Source organism: Prinia subflava, chromosome Z, assembly GCF_021018805.1.
Source record: "Prinia subflava isolate CZ2003 ecotype Zambia chromosome Z, Cam_Psub_1.2, whole genome shotgun sequence".
Taxonomy (NCBI): Eukaryota; Metazoa; Chordata; class Aves; order Passeriformes; family Cisticolidae; genus Prinia; species Prinia subflava.
In genome coordinates, this window is record NC_086283.1 from 26,145,265 (window position 1) to 26,160,890 (window position 15,626).

General features: G+C 46.3%; 1 protein-coding gene across 1 annotated transcript in view; it reads right to left on the reverse strand.

Annotated features, from left to right (window-relative positions):
- Positions 1-10,293: 10,293 nt before the first annotated feature.
- Positions 10,294-15,626, reverse strand: part of PAX5 (paired box 5) — a 134,111-nt gene continuing 128,778 nt past the window's right edge. The window contains exon 10 of the mRNA XM_063423147.1: positions 10,294-12,749. Coding sequence (XP_063279217.1) covers positions 12,673-12,749 — 77 coding nt within the window. The 3' untranslated portion in view covers positions 10,294-12,672. The remainder of the gene's footprint in view (positions 12,750-15,626) is intronic.

Genomic DNA, 15,626 nt, shown 5'->3' on the forward strand with positions numbered 1-15,626 from the left:
GCTAAATTACAAAGAAATTCCTTCAGAGGAATTATTCTATCCCTATGAATATAAAAGACAACCTCTCTATCTGAGCATTTCCTGGGAAGTCAGACATTCTGTGCATTATACCAAACTGCAGATGTATTCATTATAATAACTTTAATCACGATGACTTCATTTGTCAGTTCCACCTTAATTAAGCATTGCTGCCATAACGACAATTTAAAGTGTTATAAGAGACTGTTTACAAGGCGGTTAATAGAGGTAGGAGTCAGAATTAAATGGTCTTCTATCAGGTGTAACTTTCCTGGTGCTGTGAGGTGGCAGAGGCTTAATAAGAACTTAGGATGGAAGGGATGACTGGAGCATCACCCTCAGTCTGATCTAGATGTGTTACTGCTGGGTGGGATGGGCTGTCCTGGTTTTGGCTGAAATTATTTTCTTCCCAGTAGCAGTGTTATGTTTTGGATGCAAGATAAGAATAAGTTTGATAACACATGGATGTTTAGTTGATGCTAAGGAGCGCTTGTCTTAAATCAAGGACATTTCTGTTGTCCACAAATGGTTCAGCTTCCCAACAGAGGGGAGGTGAGAAAGCAGCCAGGAGAAAGCATGGCCAAGGCAGCTGTCCCAAACTGCTCAAAGGGATATTCTGCACATTAGAATGTTGTGTCCAGCATATCAATTAGGGGAGCTAGCCAGGAACCAGTCCTTCCTTCCACAGGGCTCTTGCACTTTTTAGCACCACCGTGCCTTTTTGCACATACAGAGGAGATTGTGCAGCATGATGCACAAATTTATGCCTTTTGGAAGTTCTCTGTGGGATTAATTCCTATTCTTTTGATGCTTCTGCAAAACATATCCCGATGCTAATTCCTAGCCTTTACTTGTACTGGAGGTTGCTACAGCCTGCCAAATTCTCCCTGTTTTGATGTGGGTGGGTCAGTTTTCATGTGCACGGTAATAAACACTGGCTCTGCATTTTTGGATACAATTTCAATGCCTACTTCTCTGTTTGAAGCAAGGGCATGGCATCCATGCCTCTTGGCCCATGGTGGGCCCAAAGGCTCTTGTCCAGCAGGGCCTTTGAAGGGTAAATGGGTGAGAGTTACTACAAATTTGCAGGCAGAAAGAAGTCCATTCAGCTGAGTGGCAGCCGGAGCACAGTTCACTGTTGAGGTATGACCCGTAGCCCCACTGCTTTGGAAACACTGCTGTGAAAAAATGCTTCCTAGATGCTTCAAGAAAGTACATATACACATAAAGAATTTTCTTTTCTCCCTAGGGCAATTCAAGTTTTTGGGGGTTTTGAGAATGAAAACAGGTCATGAAATCTTGAAACAGAAGCATAAGCTTTCACCAGCTGTCTGTGACATTATTTCCAGATGTTCCTGTTCACAGCCATCATGGCCCACTGTAGGAATCCTGGCAAAGGAGCTGTCACTTTGATCTCTTTGTACCAGCTCCTGTGTACCCACCATCTCTGCTCCTGACTTTCCTGCCTGGACTGCATATTGCCCTTGTCTGCAAAATCTGTTACAGTACAGAGACATTCCTTTGCTTAACCAAGGGTCTGCATTTCCTATTCATTAAAAGTATAAATGACAATTCCCGGGCATCTTAAACAATGGCCATTCGTAGGAAGGTTTGAGCTAAAACCATATTTGCATCCTTGAAGGGCATTCTCACTGAAGGAAGCAGTATGGGGCCTAACACCTGGAGAGACAGGAAGATTCCATGCCTCTCACCGCAATTTTGTCAGGTCTAATCCCACTGTTCTGCTACCAGCAGGCTGCCATGGCATTTCACATCCAGACGTGGAAGGGCTTAATGAGGAACGGGCACTGCTGCCTGCTGCAGGACAGACGACTCATTGCTCTTTTAACTTAGCAAGGCTGAAAGACAGCACAAGTACAAAAAGTGTAAAAAACAGAGCAAGAAATGGCAATCCCTGCTGTTGCAAACACACGACAGCCACAACATGGCTCCCAGTGCTCTCCTGTACAGTCCCTTTGCTGCTAGGCCACGAATCTCTACTGAAAGCTGACCAGGCGCTGGCACAGGCTCTGCAAAGAAAAGTCAGTTCATCCACTCTTTGACGTCCTCAAGAAGTGCTGAGAGATGCACAAAGAGAATCTTAGAACCATAGAAAGTTGGAGATGGAAGGGACCTTGAAAGCTCATCTGGTTTCACGCCCTGACATGGGAATGGACACATCCCACTAGACTAGATCCAAACTACAGGCCTTGTCCAACCTGGGCTTGAAAGCTTCCCGGGATGGCACAACGACAGCTGCTCTGGGCATCCTGTGCCAGGACCTCACCAGGGAATAATTTCTTCCCAATATCCAATCCAACCCTGTCTTCTGTCTGTGGGAAGCCTAGTCCAATCTCACCAGGCCCTTGTCCAAAGTCCCTCTCCAGCTCTCTTGGAGCCCTCTCAAGTCTTGGAAAGGACCTTAAGATCTCCTTGAAGAGAAAGAGGGAGACCCCTTCTCCAGGCTGAACAAACCCATCTTTCATGCCGTCTGTATAGGAGAGGTGCTCCAGTTCTTTGAGCACCCTCATGACGATGGACAGCTGCTGAGAGTGGTCTCCAAGCCCCAGCCCCTTCCAGGACCTTGCTGCCTGTGAGGTGAGACATGCATTGTGATGGATGGATTGGATTCTAAAGGTCTGATAGCTTTCCTCCCTCCCCAGAAGTCATTGCCACCTGTTGCCTACAAGAAGCTGAGTCTCCCAGGCCTCAGAGGGCAGCACAAGGGATTCCTGCTCCATCTGGTGATACTGGGTTCCTCAGGGCACCACTGCCTTGACAGGAGCCAGCAGATGGCTGTGAGGAGCCAATTTCATTTTATTTTGCCTTAACAGTGGTTGCCAGAGGCATATGCAGGAGGGATTGGACAAGTGCCAAAGCCAGGAGGCAGCTAGGAGAAGATGGAGCAAAGCCTTGTCTCTGAGGGGACTTTGCTTGGCAACCAGTTCATGTCTCACATAGGACAGGCAGTCAGCAGGGGAACACCAAAGACACTGTACCCCAGAGACATTTCCAATCAAATGGCAAAAGATCTCAACCAGTGGATTGCAGTGGGACATTGGGCTGGGCCGATGGTCTCCTGCCAGCAGGCAGGCCTTGGCAGGGGCCAGGGGCATAATAAGTAACTGCGTCACAAGGCACGCAGATGTGGAGACTGTGGTTTTTGGTGGGGGGAAGATTTTGGCTTGGGCCTTTTCAAATCTTGCTTTTTGAGTGGAGGCTTTTTTTCGAGAGTTGTTTTTTAGGAGCTTTTTTGAGACTTGCTGTTTGGCTTTGTGTTTTTTGAGTGTAGGGGCCTTTTGGGTCTTGTGCCTTTTGCTTTGGCTCCAGCTTGCTCGCCAGCTCGCTAGTCCTTTGCCCTGGCCCCAGCCTACCTTTTGGCTCTCCAGCCCTCACTGGCTTTTGCTCTCACATCTGTCCTGTCTCCCCATGTCCCTGATCAATGTTCTGTCTGCTTCCTCTCTGCATCCCTTCCTGAGACCCCTGTGTCCAACCCCACCCACCCCCTCAGCCGCGATCCTCGCCCCTACCCTGTTCAGGGCTCTGGGCCTCCTGCCCGAGCACCCCCTCACCTCGTGTCCGGTCGCCCGCTGCTGCAGGAGCCGTCCACAGGCAGGCAGCGAGCACAGCCCGCACCTCGGGGCCATCGACGGCACCCCTGACCTCCGGTGACAACACTCCCTCTGCCTCTGCCTCTGCTTCTCTCCTCTTCCCAACTACTTTCCCATTTTCCTTCCTTCTTTTCTGTCTTTTCTAGTCCTTTGTGGTTTGGGCAACTCCTTTTTGTCTTTTTGGTTTTTTTCATTACAATAAACAGTTCTCAGAAACGTTTGCCTTGTTTGGCTTAATTTCATTCCTGACCATGCATTTTTAAAAGAATTCCTGGCAGTTTCCCACAGTGAAATATGACAATGGCAAACACCAGCTTGCAGCAGAGAGGTTGACAGTGGCACTGGGAGGTTGTTGATTCAGTCCACATAGGGTGGGGGATGTGAAGGGCTATTCCAAAAGCTGTGTATCCCAAAGAGCTGTAAGGTGCATATGGTGCATGCAGAATACATTAGGACATCAGGAGAGGAGCAACAGGGGTGGAGCGAAACGCACCAAGTCCAGCCTGGCTGGACAAGAGCTGCTGGATGAACTTGGCAATTGGGGAAAATTGATTTTTGAACACTTGTTGTTCTTAAGTGCACTCCATTATACTGCAGGCTCAAGTGTAAGAATACCCACTCCACTCTGAAATACAACTGCATGGAAGCATCCCTGCTTTATGCTGCCAGCACAGAGTGCAGGCTTCTTCCCAAAGTGAAGCCTGCTGGTCATCAAGTAAATACTGTATGCTACTGGTTGGCTTAGTTCTGCCTCTACCTGTTCATTATCTATGAGCCCAATGACTGTGATTTTATTTATCTACAATTATTTACTGAATTGTGAAAAGTTCTGTGAGTTCTGCTTCTCAGTTTTAAAACTGAAACGTATGGTACTGGGACACAGACCCATTGTCCTGAGCTTCCTGGATGACTTTAACTGTCAAAATCAATGCCAATGTTTATTATAAGGAGTGCATTGCTGTGGAGAATTAATATGGCCAGCAGCTCAGTGTTCAGGCAGCCTTTTGTTTTATCCTGCCACAGCGGGATGGGAGAGAAAAAAGGAAGAGTGGTAGTGAAAAAACTGAAGGGTTGAGACAAAAACAAGTTACCCAAAGGATGGAAGAAAATAAAAACAAAGGCATCCACTCATGACCTACCACAAATAGACTGATAGTGATAACCAGTCCCTAAGCAACACCTCTATTGGAAAAATTCCCTCCCCAGTTTCTGCTAGTGAGTATGGCACTGTATTGTACAGATATCCCTTTGGTCAGTTCGTGTTAGCCCTCCAGTTTCCCCCCACCAGCTTTTTTCCCACCCAAGGCTCCTCTCTGTCCCTTGATACTAGTTTGCTCAGTGAAAGCCAATTTTTGGTGTGTTACTAACCCTGTTTCAGCCAGAAATCCAGAGCACGGCACCATATTGGCTGCTAGGAAGGTAATTAACTCCACCCCAGCTAAATGGGGTACACACATCATCAGTAAATCATTAGGAATTCAGAAAGTGTGAGGGTGAAAGTCCTGGACCCCTTCACTCGTTCCTTTTTGGTCAATTACATGGGTTTGTCGGGACTTTGAGCAACATGGTCTAGTGCAACATGTCCCTGCCCATGGCAGAAGGATGGGACACGATGGTCTTAAAAGTGTATTCCAACCTAAACCATGCTGTGAATCTATTAATTAAAATTTGCAATCTCAGTTGCTAGAATGATGTTAAAACTCACACAGGGAATACAATAGCTCAGGTCAAACATGAGCTGATGTCAAACAATTTGGGCATTTCCTTATTATTGTTTCATAAACCCCATGATTGGGCAAACTGGGGTATTGTGGCAGAATTTGCCAGTGCATGCAAGACACCTATGATGATGATCCAAGAATATTTGTCACACCTCAAGGCTACACAAGAGGTTTGGCTCTGGTCATACAGACCAGACAGCAGTTCTGAGTGCATGGATGACCTTAGAGGAGGACAGAGGTGCTGTCATGAGACAGCAGGTGGACAGAAATGTGAGCTTGAAAAAGCATCAGAAGGAGCACAAAGCAACCCTGAAGTATGCCTGTGCATCCAAAGATAGATACATTTATATGTAACTCACTGAGAATAGATTATTCATGAATCATTAGCTATAGCTTGTTTTTAAAAGTGTTATATGGCAATAGTGGTAAGCAAGATTTTTCCATCTACTACTGGTATATATATACATGTCAGTACAGGCATTTCATAACACAGTCAGGATGGACTCTAGGGCAGGGGTAAGGAGAGTTCTCTCACCCACCAGGGCCCAGTGCAACCCTATTTCTGCTGGCGGCCAGCAGTTACATGGGCAGAAGTTGAGGCTCTTCCCATCTCTCCTACACTGGACAAGAGATTTTGGCTTGGAACAAAAAGGCTGCTGGTGCAAAAATCCCCATGCTTGGGAGTCCCTTTCTCTCAGCAGCTGGAGGACACCCTCTCCCACAGAAGCGCAGTACAGCAGAGCCCTGCTCCAAAGCAGGGAGGGCCTCAGCCAAACCACTGTGGCCTTCAGACAGCAGAGATGCCTTCAGGCTTTTCTGAACAGTACCTGACTCCAGTCCCCACAAACCATTCCATCTTGCATCCAGGGTTGTCTTGGAGGGTGCCTCCCCACAGGACCAAGGACGTTTAAGGACCTGACACTCGTCACCGACACCGACCTCATCATTTTGTGGTGGCTCTGCCACAGCGTGGAGTACCTTATTGGGTCCAACCATGCTGCAACCGGGGAGGGAGTTTGGAGACACCAGGCTGCAGTGCCTGGCCATGTCTGACAGATGCTTTTTCATGAGGGCCTCCAATATCTCACTTCAAATGCAACTACCTGGTAATTTTTTTTTCCCTAGAAAGGCAGGACACAAGGTGAGGACAAGAGTGAAAGCAGGCATTTTGAACTTAAAAAAATTACTTTTATTTTAGGAACCAATAAAATTATGGTAAATATTTACAAATAATTATCTCACATAAAGGTTACATAAAACCAAATGTCCACAAGTAACAGTCACTCTCATGAAAAGACACACAGATATTGAACTACGCCAATCTTATTGCATGTTTCTTCAACTAATCTAAAAATAAAAAGTGTTGCAGTCAACCATTTAACTTAGAATAAAATCACAAATTCCAGTATTGACAGGAAAAAGAATTTTTAAAAAACAAACCAAACAAACAAATAAAAAAACCCAAACCAAAACCCCAAACCCCTTCAAACAGCCCCTCCTTTTTGACCCATGCCTTAGCACCCCTGGTCCCCAGCCCACCTCCCTTTTTGCTACCCAAAACAAAACCCAAAACAAAATCCCCAAAAAAATGTTCGACGTCTTTGGCAAATTGGCACTGCTGTAATTACATTCAAATATTATAACACACAAAAGCAACACACAGCACTAAGGAAAAAACACCAAGATTTCAAGTTTGTTCTTTTCCTACTAGAAAAAAAGAATACAAAACATACACATTTTAAGAAGCATTTTTCATCTGTTTTGCAACAGATGTTATCCCCTACTTTCAAAGGCAATTCAATAGTTATTTTTAGGATTTTTTGTAAGTTATTTTTTTGTTTGTATGTACTTTTCAAGGTGAGGAGGCTTTTCTTTTTCTCCCTCTTTTTCTTTTTCCTCTCTTTTTAAAGAAGTAAGGTTCAATGCAGGCATTGCAGACTTTGGTGGATACAATAGATATGAATTTCTTTGATGCCAGTAGTCCCTAATACATAGTTTGTCTGTAAGGAAAAAAAAGTTTGTTCTTTTTTTTTTCTTGGAAAGGAATTCCATTTGCAATGAAATGAGCTTCTGTAATTTCGGAATGTACAAAGGCCACTACACAAAGTGAAAAACCAGGACAAGATTTTTTCCCACAGGAGGCTGAGCAAAAGGCAAAGGCAGGTCTAAATGACCACTGGCCATTTTTCCTGCCTTATTTAGACAAGGCAGAGCCAGAGACCTTGGACACAGGGGTCTGGGTGGGTGGTGTCTGGGGCTGATGCAGGACTAGGATCTACCTCTCCACAACCCCTGCAAGCTTCTGAGAAACTCAAGTTTGCCTACAAATTCAAGTGTGTAGAAAGCAATCCCTACATTCATGCCCATCCTCCCAGCAATGCTGCAGCTGTGTCCATCTCAGTCCTTTCAGTCTGGCTCCCACCCTGGAGCTCCTGTGTTCCGTGAGCCTTTCACGGGACTGGTGAGCGAGGCCACTGCTGGAGCTGACACCTACACCAGCTGTGATGCCGAGGTGAGCAATCCGGGCACCACTTTGACACGCTTTTCACTCAGCATTTGCATGTCAAGTCTCATTAGCTCAACCAGAAAAAGAAGACTAACTGGTTTTGATCCTTTCAGATCCTTTTGTTTGTCATGCTGTGGTAACATGTACCTGTGACAAGAGCGGGTCTGAGGAACTACAGGGCTTCCTAGTTGTCATCCCCAGCCTTGTGTCGCTACTGAGCACTCTGCCTCCAGAGCAGAGTGGCAGTTGGCTGCAGGTCGGAATGTGTGCCCAGTGCCTCTGTCAGTGCAGGCTGCCTGACCCAGCTCTGCCTAACTGCACTCACATGTGACCATCACTTGCATGCTTAGAAAGACTTCAGGGCATCTTAGCCAACAGCTGTTGGTCGTCTAATATTTCATCAATGAATTCAAAGAAAAATCAGGTTTCTCCAGAGTTTGCTGGGACAGAGTCATGGGGTGGGTCAGCCTACTGCTGTGCTACCTCTTGGCTCTCAAGCTTCCCAGTGGCACATGCATGCAGAACAGAGCATGGAACCGGGAAGGACACTTGGTCAGAGCCATGTTGCAGCCAGTGGCAGCTACACAAGTTGACTCTGCTACAGGCCATAGCCCTTGAGGTTATGGGTACCGGCATCTGGAAATAAGCAAGACCATAACATGGCTTCCTCTCTCCTCCATACTGAAGGGTATGTAAAATACATAAATGAAAGTAAAAGAAAACCAGGAATATAACCCCATTAGCTAAGACCAGCATGGCAAAGCATTTATCAACATCCAGTAATTGCTAAGACCTGGTACAGCGAGGTCATCACACCTCCCTCACCCACCATGCTGTTCTCTCCCACTGCACTGCCCTCACACTGCAGCACCAAGAGGACTTGGTCACAGGGAGTCAAAGGAGGGGTGACAGATTGTGAGCTCCATGTATCCTGGTGCTGTTTCTTTCCTCACCATCTCTTTCCCAAGTGCCTCAAGCACTGATGTTGTTCTAACACCTGCCAGTGCAATCAGAGAATCTCTCAGACATCTTGGAAAGAACAGTTGCTCTCTGGCCCCATGATGTCAGAGCCCCATGTGTTTTCCTAATTCAACAGTGATCAAAGAATGATCACTTTTGATCTGTTGATCCAGTCCTGAGACATCCAGAATTCTGCAATCAATAGAGCTGCCTAACAATAAAACTGAACCTTCAGACACAGATGATAAACAAACTCAGTGTCCACAACATTTTGTGTCTTCTTTGTGGTCACAGTCTGACAGCATTTAACTGAAGGTTTCTTCCACAAGTCAGTTCACACAGTCCTGGCTCCAGCTTTCAGTGATTTAGTCTTACAGCAGCATTGTCCCCTCCACCTCTCAGATTTAATTTCTAAGCCTGTGTCAGCAATGTATTTGAAAAAATTATTGCTGGAGTGTCAAGTACTGGAAAACCCTCTATCTAACCAAGCGTATTACAGAGTTCAGTGCTGAAACTGCCTGAAGGCACTTTGTGGGGTTGGTTTCCACAAGGGTTTAGTAATGATTCACTGCTCTGCAGGGCATCCCACCTGAGTAAAGGATTAGCAGGGCACTCCAAACCCCAGCACTGGGCTGGCTCTCTCCCCTCTTTGCAGCCCCTAAGAGTCATTTGTTCCCATTTCCACCTCACCCAGTAACCCCTCCCTCCCCCATGAAATAGTGAGGCCACAGAGGATGGATGGAGGCAAATCCTCTATCATCCCCAGATGACCACCTTCTACCAATAGTGCCTTTCAAAGATGCTCCCCAAGGAGGAAGATTCCCACAATGAAGACTATCGACAGAAAGTGTTCCTGAGGAAAGCAGTTTGTAAATCTCAGGTGAAATATTCCCAAAACCAGAGAGTACCATCAAGAACTACCTTTTCCAGCAGCATATCATGAATACTCCGTGGTCTAACTTGTACTGGCTGTTTGTGACAGGACGATGTTCCAGCAGATGTGGGTGAGCCATGGCTGCCATGTTTTGGGAGACGGTCAGGCACAAGTCCCTGCTTCACATGTGCAAAGGTTGGAGTTTTGAGTTTCCCCTCAGGAGCTACCTGTGCATCTACAGAGTCCCTGGGATGGAGTCCACCACCATGCCTGGCAGGCCAAGGGCTGCCCTGACGAAAGCCTTCAGGCCAATCAGGGCACTTTGGGTCACTTCAGCCAGTGGCATCCACACATCCATCTTTTGGAGGAAACACACCTGTCATGTCTTTCCTAAGTCCCCAGCCCAACTACAAGCACTTCTGGCATGAGTATGATAACATCTGCTGAAATTTCATGTTTGGTCTTCTCAACATGATCTGAATGAATGTATGTCACACAATCCATGCTGCTGAGGAAACAGGTAAAATAATGTGGTTTCAGAAGCGTAGCAGAGTGAGTGAAAAACCCACATGCCAATGAGCTGCAGTTTCCTCACTGGGCATACAGACTTGTTTCAGCCAAGCCTGATGGTGTCCCAACACCTGGTGTAACTCAGTACACCTCTTCTCCAGCATACATCACCAGCACCGGTGGTCAAACCCTTGTTTCTTGTCTCTTCAGCAAAGGCACTGGACAGACACAAACCTTCCTGGGCTCACAGAGAAGGTGCATGTGCTCAGAGTGAAGACAATGCACACCCCTTGGCCCGGCTCTTGCACGTGGTCCCAGGGACAGAAATCCCTTTCCAGTATTGTCCAAGGAGTGCAAGCAATCATGGGTATGCAGGTTAGAATGAACCCAAAGCAGGGCTTCAGAAGTTTCCTTGTATAAAACTTCCATACTGTTATTTGTCTTTTGTTAAAAACAGGTGTGTATCAGTAATTAATTACTGAAATATTAAAAGCGGCTCTCATCTCACTGATAAGTTTGTCACAAAATTTATTTCTGGATTAGTTTAAAAGACTCTGGCTAAAATCCCTGATGGGGTCTGTGAACATCATGGTGAAAAGTCACTGAGCTGGTGGGACCTGGATGTCTCCATGGCTGCTGAGGTTTGGAACACATCTGCCCTGGAAACTTGGAAGTGATGGCTGCATTTCCATACCATGAGAAGATGCCACTGTAGTAGGAGAGGGAATTTCTCAGCAGATCAGTGGCCACTACAGATACCAGATATGCAGCACAAGTGGTGAGGTGGGAAGGGAGGAGAGAGAATAGTGTTAACTCAGGTGCTGCCAGAGAAATGTTTGTACAGCTGGAACCTGGTGAATACCTGCTTGAATGTTCCTCCACAGGTGTGCATCTCAAGTTTGACAACAACAACCTTTCTTCTACACCAACAGGACCCCTCAGTGGAGCCCAGGCAGCTCTGGGTGGATGAGGATAATTGGGTCAGGAATAAGGAGGCTACAGCCAGGTCTTCATCTCAACAGGATCAGGGAGCTTCTCCACTGCCCTCAGGAGGGAAGGGATGGGGTCATGCCCATCATGCTTAAGTGGCTGAGGTTGTCTGTGCCTTGGCCTGGGGTAGTGGGAGGCTTCAGGGAGAGATCAGCAGTTGTCCTTGCTCCATGGAGAGGCAGTGATTGGTGTAGCTGCTTAGTGGTCATTTGTAGCTGCTCTGTGCTCTTAATTTAGCCCCCCACAAGGTGCACATTGAAACATGTGACTATTAGTGCTTCCTATTTAACTAGGAGGGAAGAAACATGGAATTAGCAGGGCAAAATTCCCCAGGATGTCTGGATTACAGTGCTGGAATCTGCAATGCCTTCACAGAAATGTACAGACACCCCGAACCAAGTTCTTTTCCCTTGGCTTGGAAAGTGAGTGCATATACCCTGATGCCTGGTACACCCCACTCAATACATGCACATAACAAAAATCATAACCACTCTGCCTTCCTCTCAGGGTTTTCATGACTGGGATTTAGCACACAATCTATAGAGATATACATAAGGTGTCAACTGTTATTTAGGAATTCCTTCCTGGATGCTGCTTAACTTGAAACCGGTGAATTCGTTCCAGTGTTTAGTATGATGACAAATGAACATAAATGAACATTAAGCAGTAAAGTATCACAAAATTGCCTATGTCTTTCAGTTGCCCATGTGTTTGATACCAGCATATAGCATGATCACGCACTGTCAAATAGGATGCTCTATACAGAAACAACATCAGCCCAAAATACAGCCACAATGAGTGTTGACCTGGTTCAAAGTTGCTTAAAGCTTACTGAGTTCTTTGAATCAGTGCACCAGTTTCAAAACACACTTTTGGATGTGCTTTGAGTTCATACTTGTACAACGTTGCTGTTTATGCTTAAGCTAGTTTTACAGTAATACAAAGAAGCAAATATTTACAGTGGTGTGCTTGTGTAAAATGAGCAGACTGATTTTTTCTTTGCCACACACACAATTAAAAAAAAAAAAAAAAAAAAAAAAAAAGAAAAAGAAAAAAAGAAGAAGACGAAGAAAAGAAAATTGCCTTGAGTCTCACAGCCTGTTTCAGTGTGCAGCAAGAGGGAGCTGCCCCAAGGGGAGCTGCTCACATCTCTTCCTTATCCCCAGATACAGCCATGGCACCCGCAGGCGATTAAAGCAGTAGCCAGCCGCTGCAAAGAACACAAAGCTACCACACTTTTTTGACCACACAGAGCTTCAGGAGTATACCTCCTCCTGTTTCTCTGTTTGATTCAGGACCCAACCAGATTTAAGAATACAATAATCAGTTTAACAAGCTTAAAGAGCAAAATTTCAATTATCATGTTCCTACTAGGTACTTTCTCCTTCCCTTTTGGAGTGGCTGGCATGGTGGCAGCAGGATGACTCGTCACGGCTGTCCCAGACACGCGTGCTGTCAGTGCCGGTGCCCCGAGCTCCGGTGTCAGTGGCGGTCATAAGCAGCAGCAGTGGCTGGTGCGGCTGCTCCACGGGCTGTGGTGCTGTAGTAGTAGGGGGAGCCTGTGAGAGATGAGACCACTGTGAGGAAGACAAAGGTGGAAAGGTGCCAGCTTGCAGTGTTCTGACAATGGGTGTCAGAGCGCTCTCCAGCCAAAGCTTCAGTAAAGGCTGGGTAAATAGAATGAAAATGGCATTCATGCATTCTGCATGAGAAGGAGGCAACCACTGCTTTGTATTGCTGCTTGCTGTTTGATACCTTCTTCCATTCCTTCACTCAAAACATCAACTTCATTTACTTCATCAAGAAAAGTTAATTACTTTTCAGAACAGAAAGTCAAGATATTCCAACCCCAACACACTACCATACTCCAACTTCTTTGATTTTTCCCTCTCCTTTTAAAAGGAGGAGGCTGAACCCCATAGCACTCAAACTATTCAATGAAAGCACTTGTTTACCAAGAAAAGGCCCAAAAAATATTGGTGAAAATTCTCTGTCCTGCAAGGCTAAGCACTGGTAGATAGAATGATCACCCAAGGATGATCAGGAACCTGGACTATTTGTTTGAATGAGGGAGAGTTTTTGGCTGGTATTCAGGGGGATACCAATCTGTCTCCAGCCAGCACCAGTTTTAAGAAACCTTCCAGGCACACATGCAATGAAACCAATTCAAATCCATCATAAGAAGGGAGTTTTCTCTCTTCCAGGTGCTACTAGTTTGGTCTGCAAGTCACCAGTTTCACATGCATGGGATGTAAGTCACACCACAGTGTGGAAAAACCTCCCTGGAAGGACTTTTACTCAGCCACATGCATCTGAGACCATCAGGGAGGTTTGGATGAGCAACAATGAGCCAATGCGAGTAACAGTTCCGGAGTAGTCGGGGTACTTTACTAACAAACTTTAGGGTTTGTTTTCATGAGTAGCCCTTTCTGAAAGCTACCTTCCATCCTAAGCTCCCTGCCTTCAACACACATGGGACAGCAGTCTATCAGACATTGTTAAGGGTCTTCACAGCTCTAGATGTGACTTTCCAAAGAGGCAGTGACTCCTGATGCTTCAGTGACACAGAGGAGATGGACAGAGGAGGTGATGCCACCAGAGCTCAGTTGGGACTGTGGAGGCCTTAGGAAAGCATCAGTGGCAGAGAAGCCAAAGGTGTGGTTTTTGATTGTTCACTTCCCATCCCAGACTCTAGCAAACACTGATCCTGCAAGTCCAGTGGTTGCCCAGCTCTTGGGCATAGTTGGAGTGTGGCAGTGCCCCAATTGTTCTACCACCATGGCCCTGCACACCCTCTGGAGCTGGAAGGAGAACCCAGCTGGCATGCCTGGTGCTGTTGGTAACATGCTCTGTGCTGAGTCAAAAGTCGTCCCCTCTGGGAGGCTGGAGAACCTCCTGCCATCTCCTCTTATTGTACAATCTCCAGATAAATGCTTTGCTGTTCAAAATGACCTGAGTAATTACTTGAGGGCTGCTGGTTGAAAAGTCCAGGGACAGAGAGAGAATCACACAGCCAGACTCTTCCGAGGAAGCTCAGGGAAAGTTGCTGTTAACCATCGGCAAAATGCAGGGCCACCTCACTGCTGTGGGTCCAACAGGATCAATCTGACAGGCAAGCCCAGCTGTTCCTTCTAGACTGCTTTTGTCCAGAGTGCCACATTAGGAGATCAGCTCAGGCTTCATTTCCAGCTTTTCATTTCCACAGGAGCACAAGCCGATGCATCCAAAAAACAGAGCACAGGCAGCATTTGCTCTTTCAGTGTACAATATGCTGCTCAGCACAGTTGGTCAGGGAAGAAAACTTCATCATTATCAGTGTCCTACCACAGCACGTGGTACTCTGCTTCTGCAACCCTGAGGGGTCAGAAACAAAGGACTTTGGCTACTGGAATGTCTCCTGCACAGAGCTGTGGCAAAGCAGAAGTTCGTACACAGCATGTAGGTCTGTGTTGTCCTCAGCTGCATCCTTAGTGACCCAGACATCCAAAATCAGACATACTCATTGCAAAGGGCTGTGTTTAAACAAAGAAAAGCAATCTTTGGGAGTGTGGTCCTAGCTAACTAGAAAGATAGTTTTACTGTATACAAGAATAATTCAAGAGAGTCCCTGAAATCACGGCCAGGATAAATACTTGTAAAGATGTTTGTATACAAATTCCTAGGCATAAGCCAATCCGACTTAGGTTTATTTACTAAAAGTTAAAAAATTTTAAGCCATAGCCAGTGGTGTTAAAGCATATCCCTTCAGCAAGTCATCATTCCATTTATGTTTGCACAAATGTTGTCTTGTTATCTGCTGAGGGCACCACAGCTGCTATTCTGGGCTGGACAGATAGTCTTCTTCCAAGTAACTGACATCAAGTTAAGGAGCCCCAGCCTCAGGAACTCTATTTCCTGGAGAATACTGGAAAGCTTCACAAGGACAGTGAAAACCATCCTCAGGGGTAGCCTAAAATTAAATGCTGTATACTTTGTATCCCAGCCAAACTTTAGCTATTGAAGCACAGAAACCTTCCCTGGTCAAACTGGCCACTGTTGAATGAGCAAAGGCATAAGTTAACAGCTCACCAAACTTTGAAATGTGCATGCCATGTCTAGATGGAGTTTTGGGGATGTTCTTTGGGGGCTGCCCTCTTGGGAGTACCCAGTTTGCTGGCCCCTCATGGCCAATCCAGCTGCACAGATGTCGTTTGGGATAATGGCAGGCAGTACCTTGAGGTAAAACAGCTCACAGGCCACTGAAGAGTGAGGAGGAACTGCTGTCCTCACCCATCACAGCACCAGGAGGTCAGTGTGAAGCAGGCAGTGGTGGTGGTAAGCAGAGATCCCAGTCTCCACAGGCAGTAGCACTAGCATTAGCCATGGCAGCTCGGCTTAGGCAGAAGGGTGAAAAACACACAGGAGGGATCCAGCAGCACCAAACAATTTCATCCAGA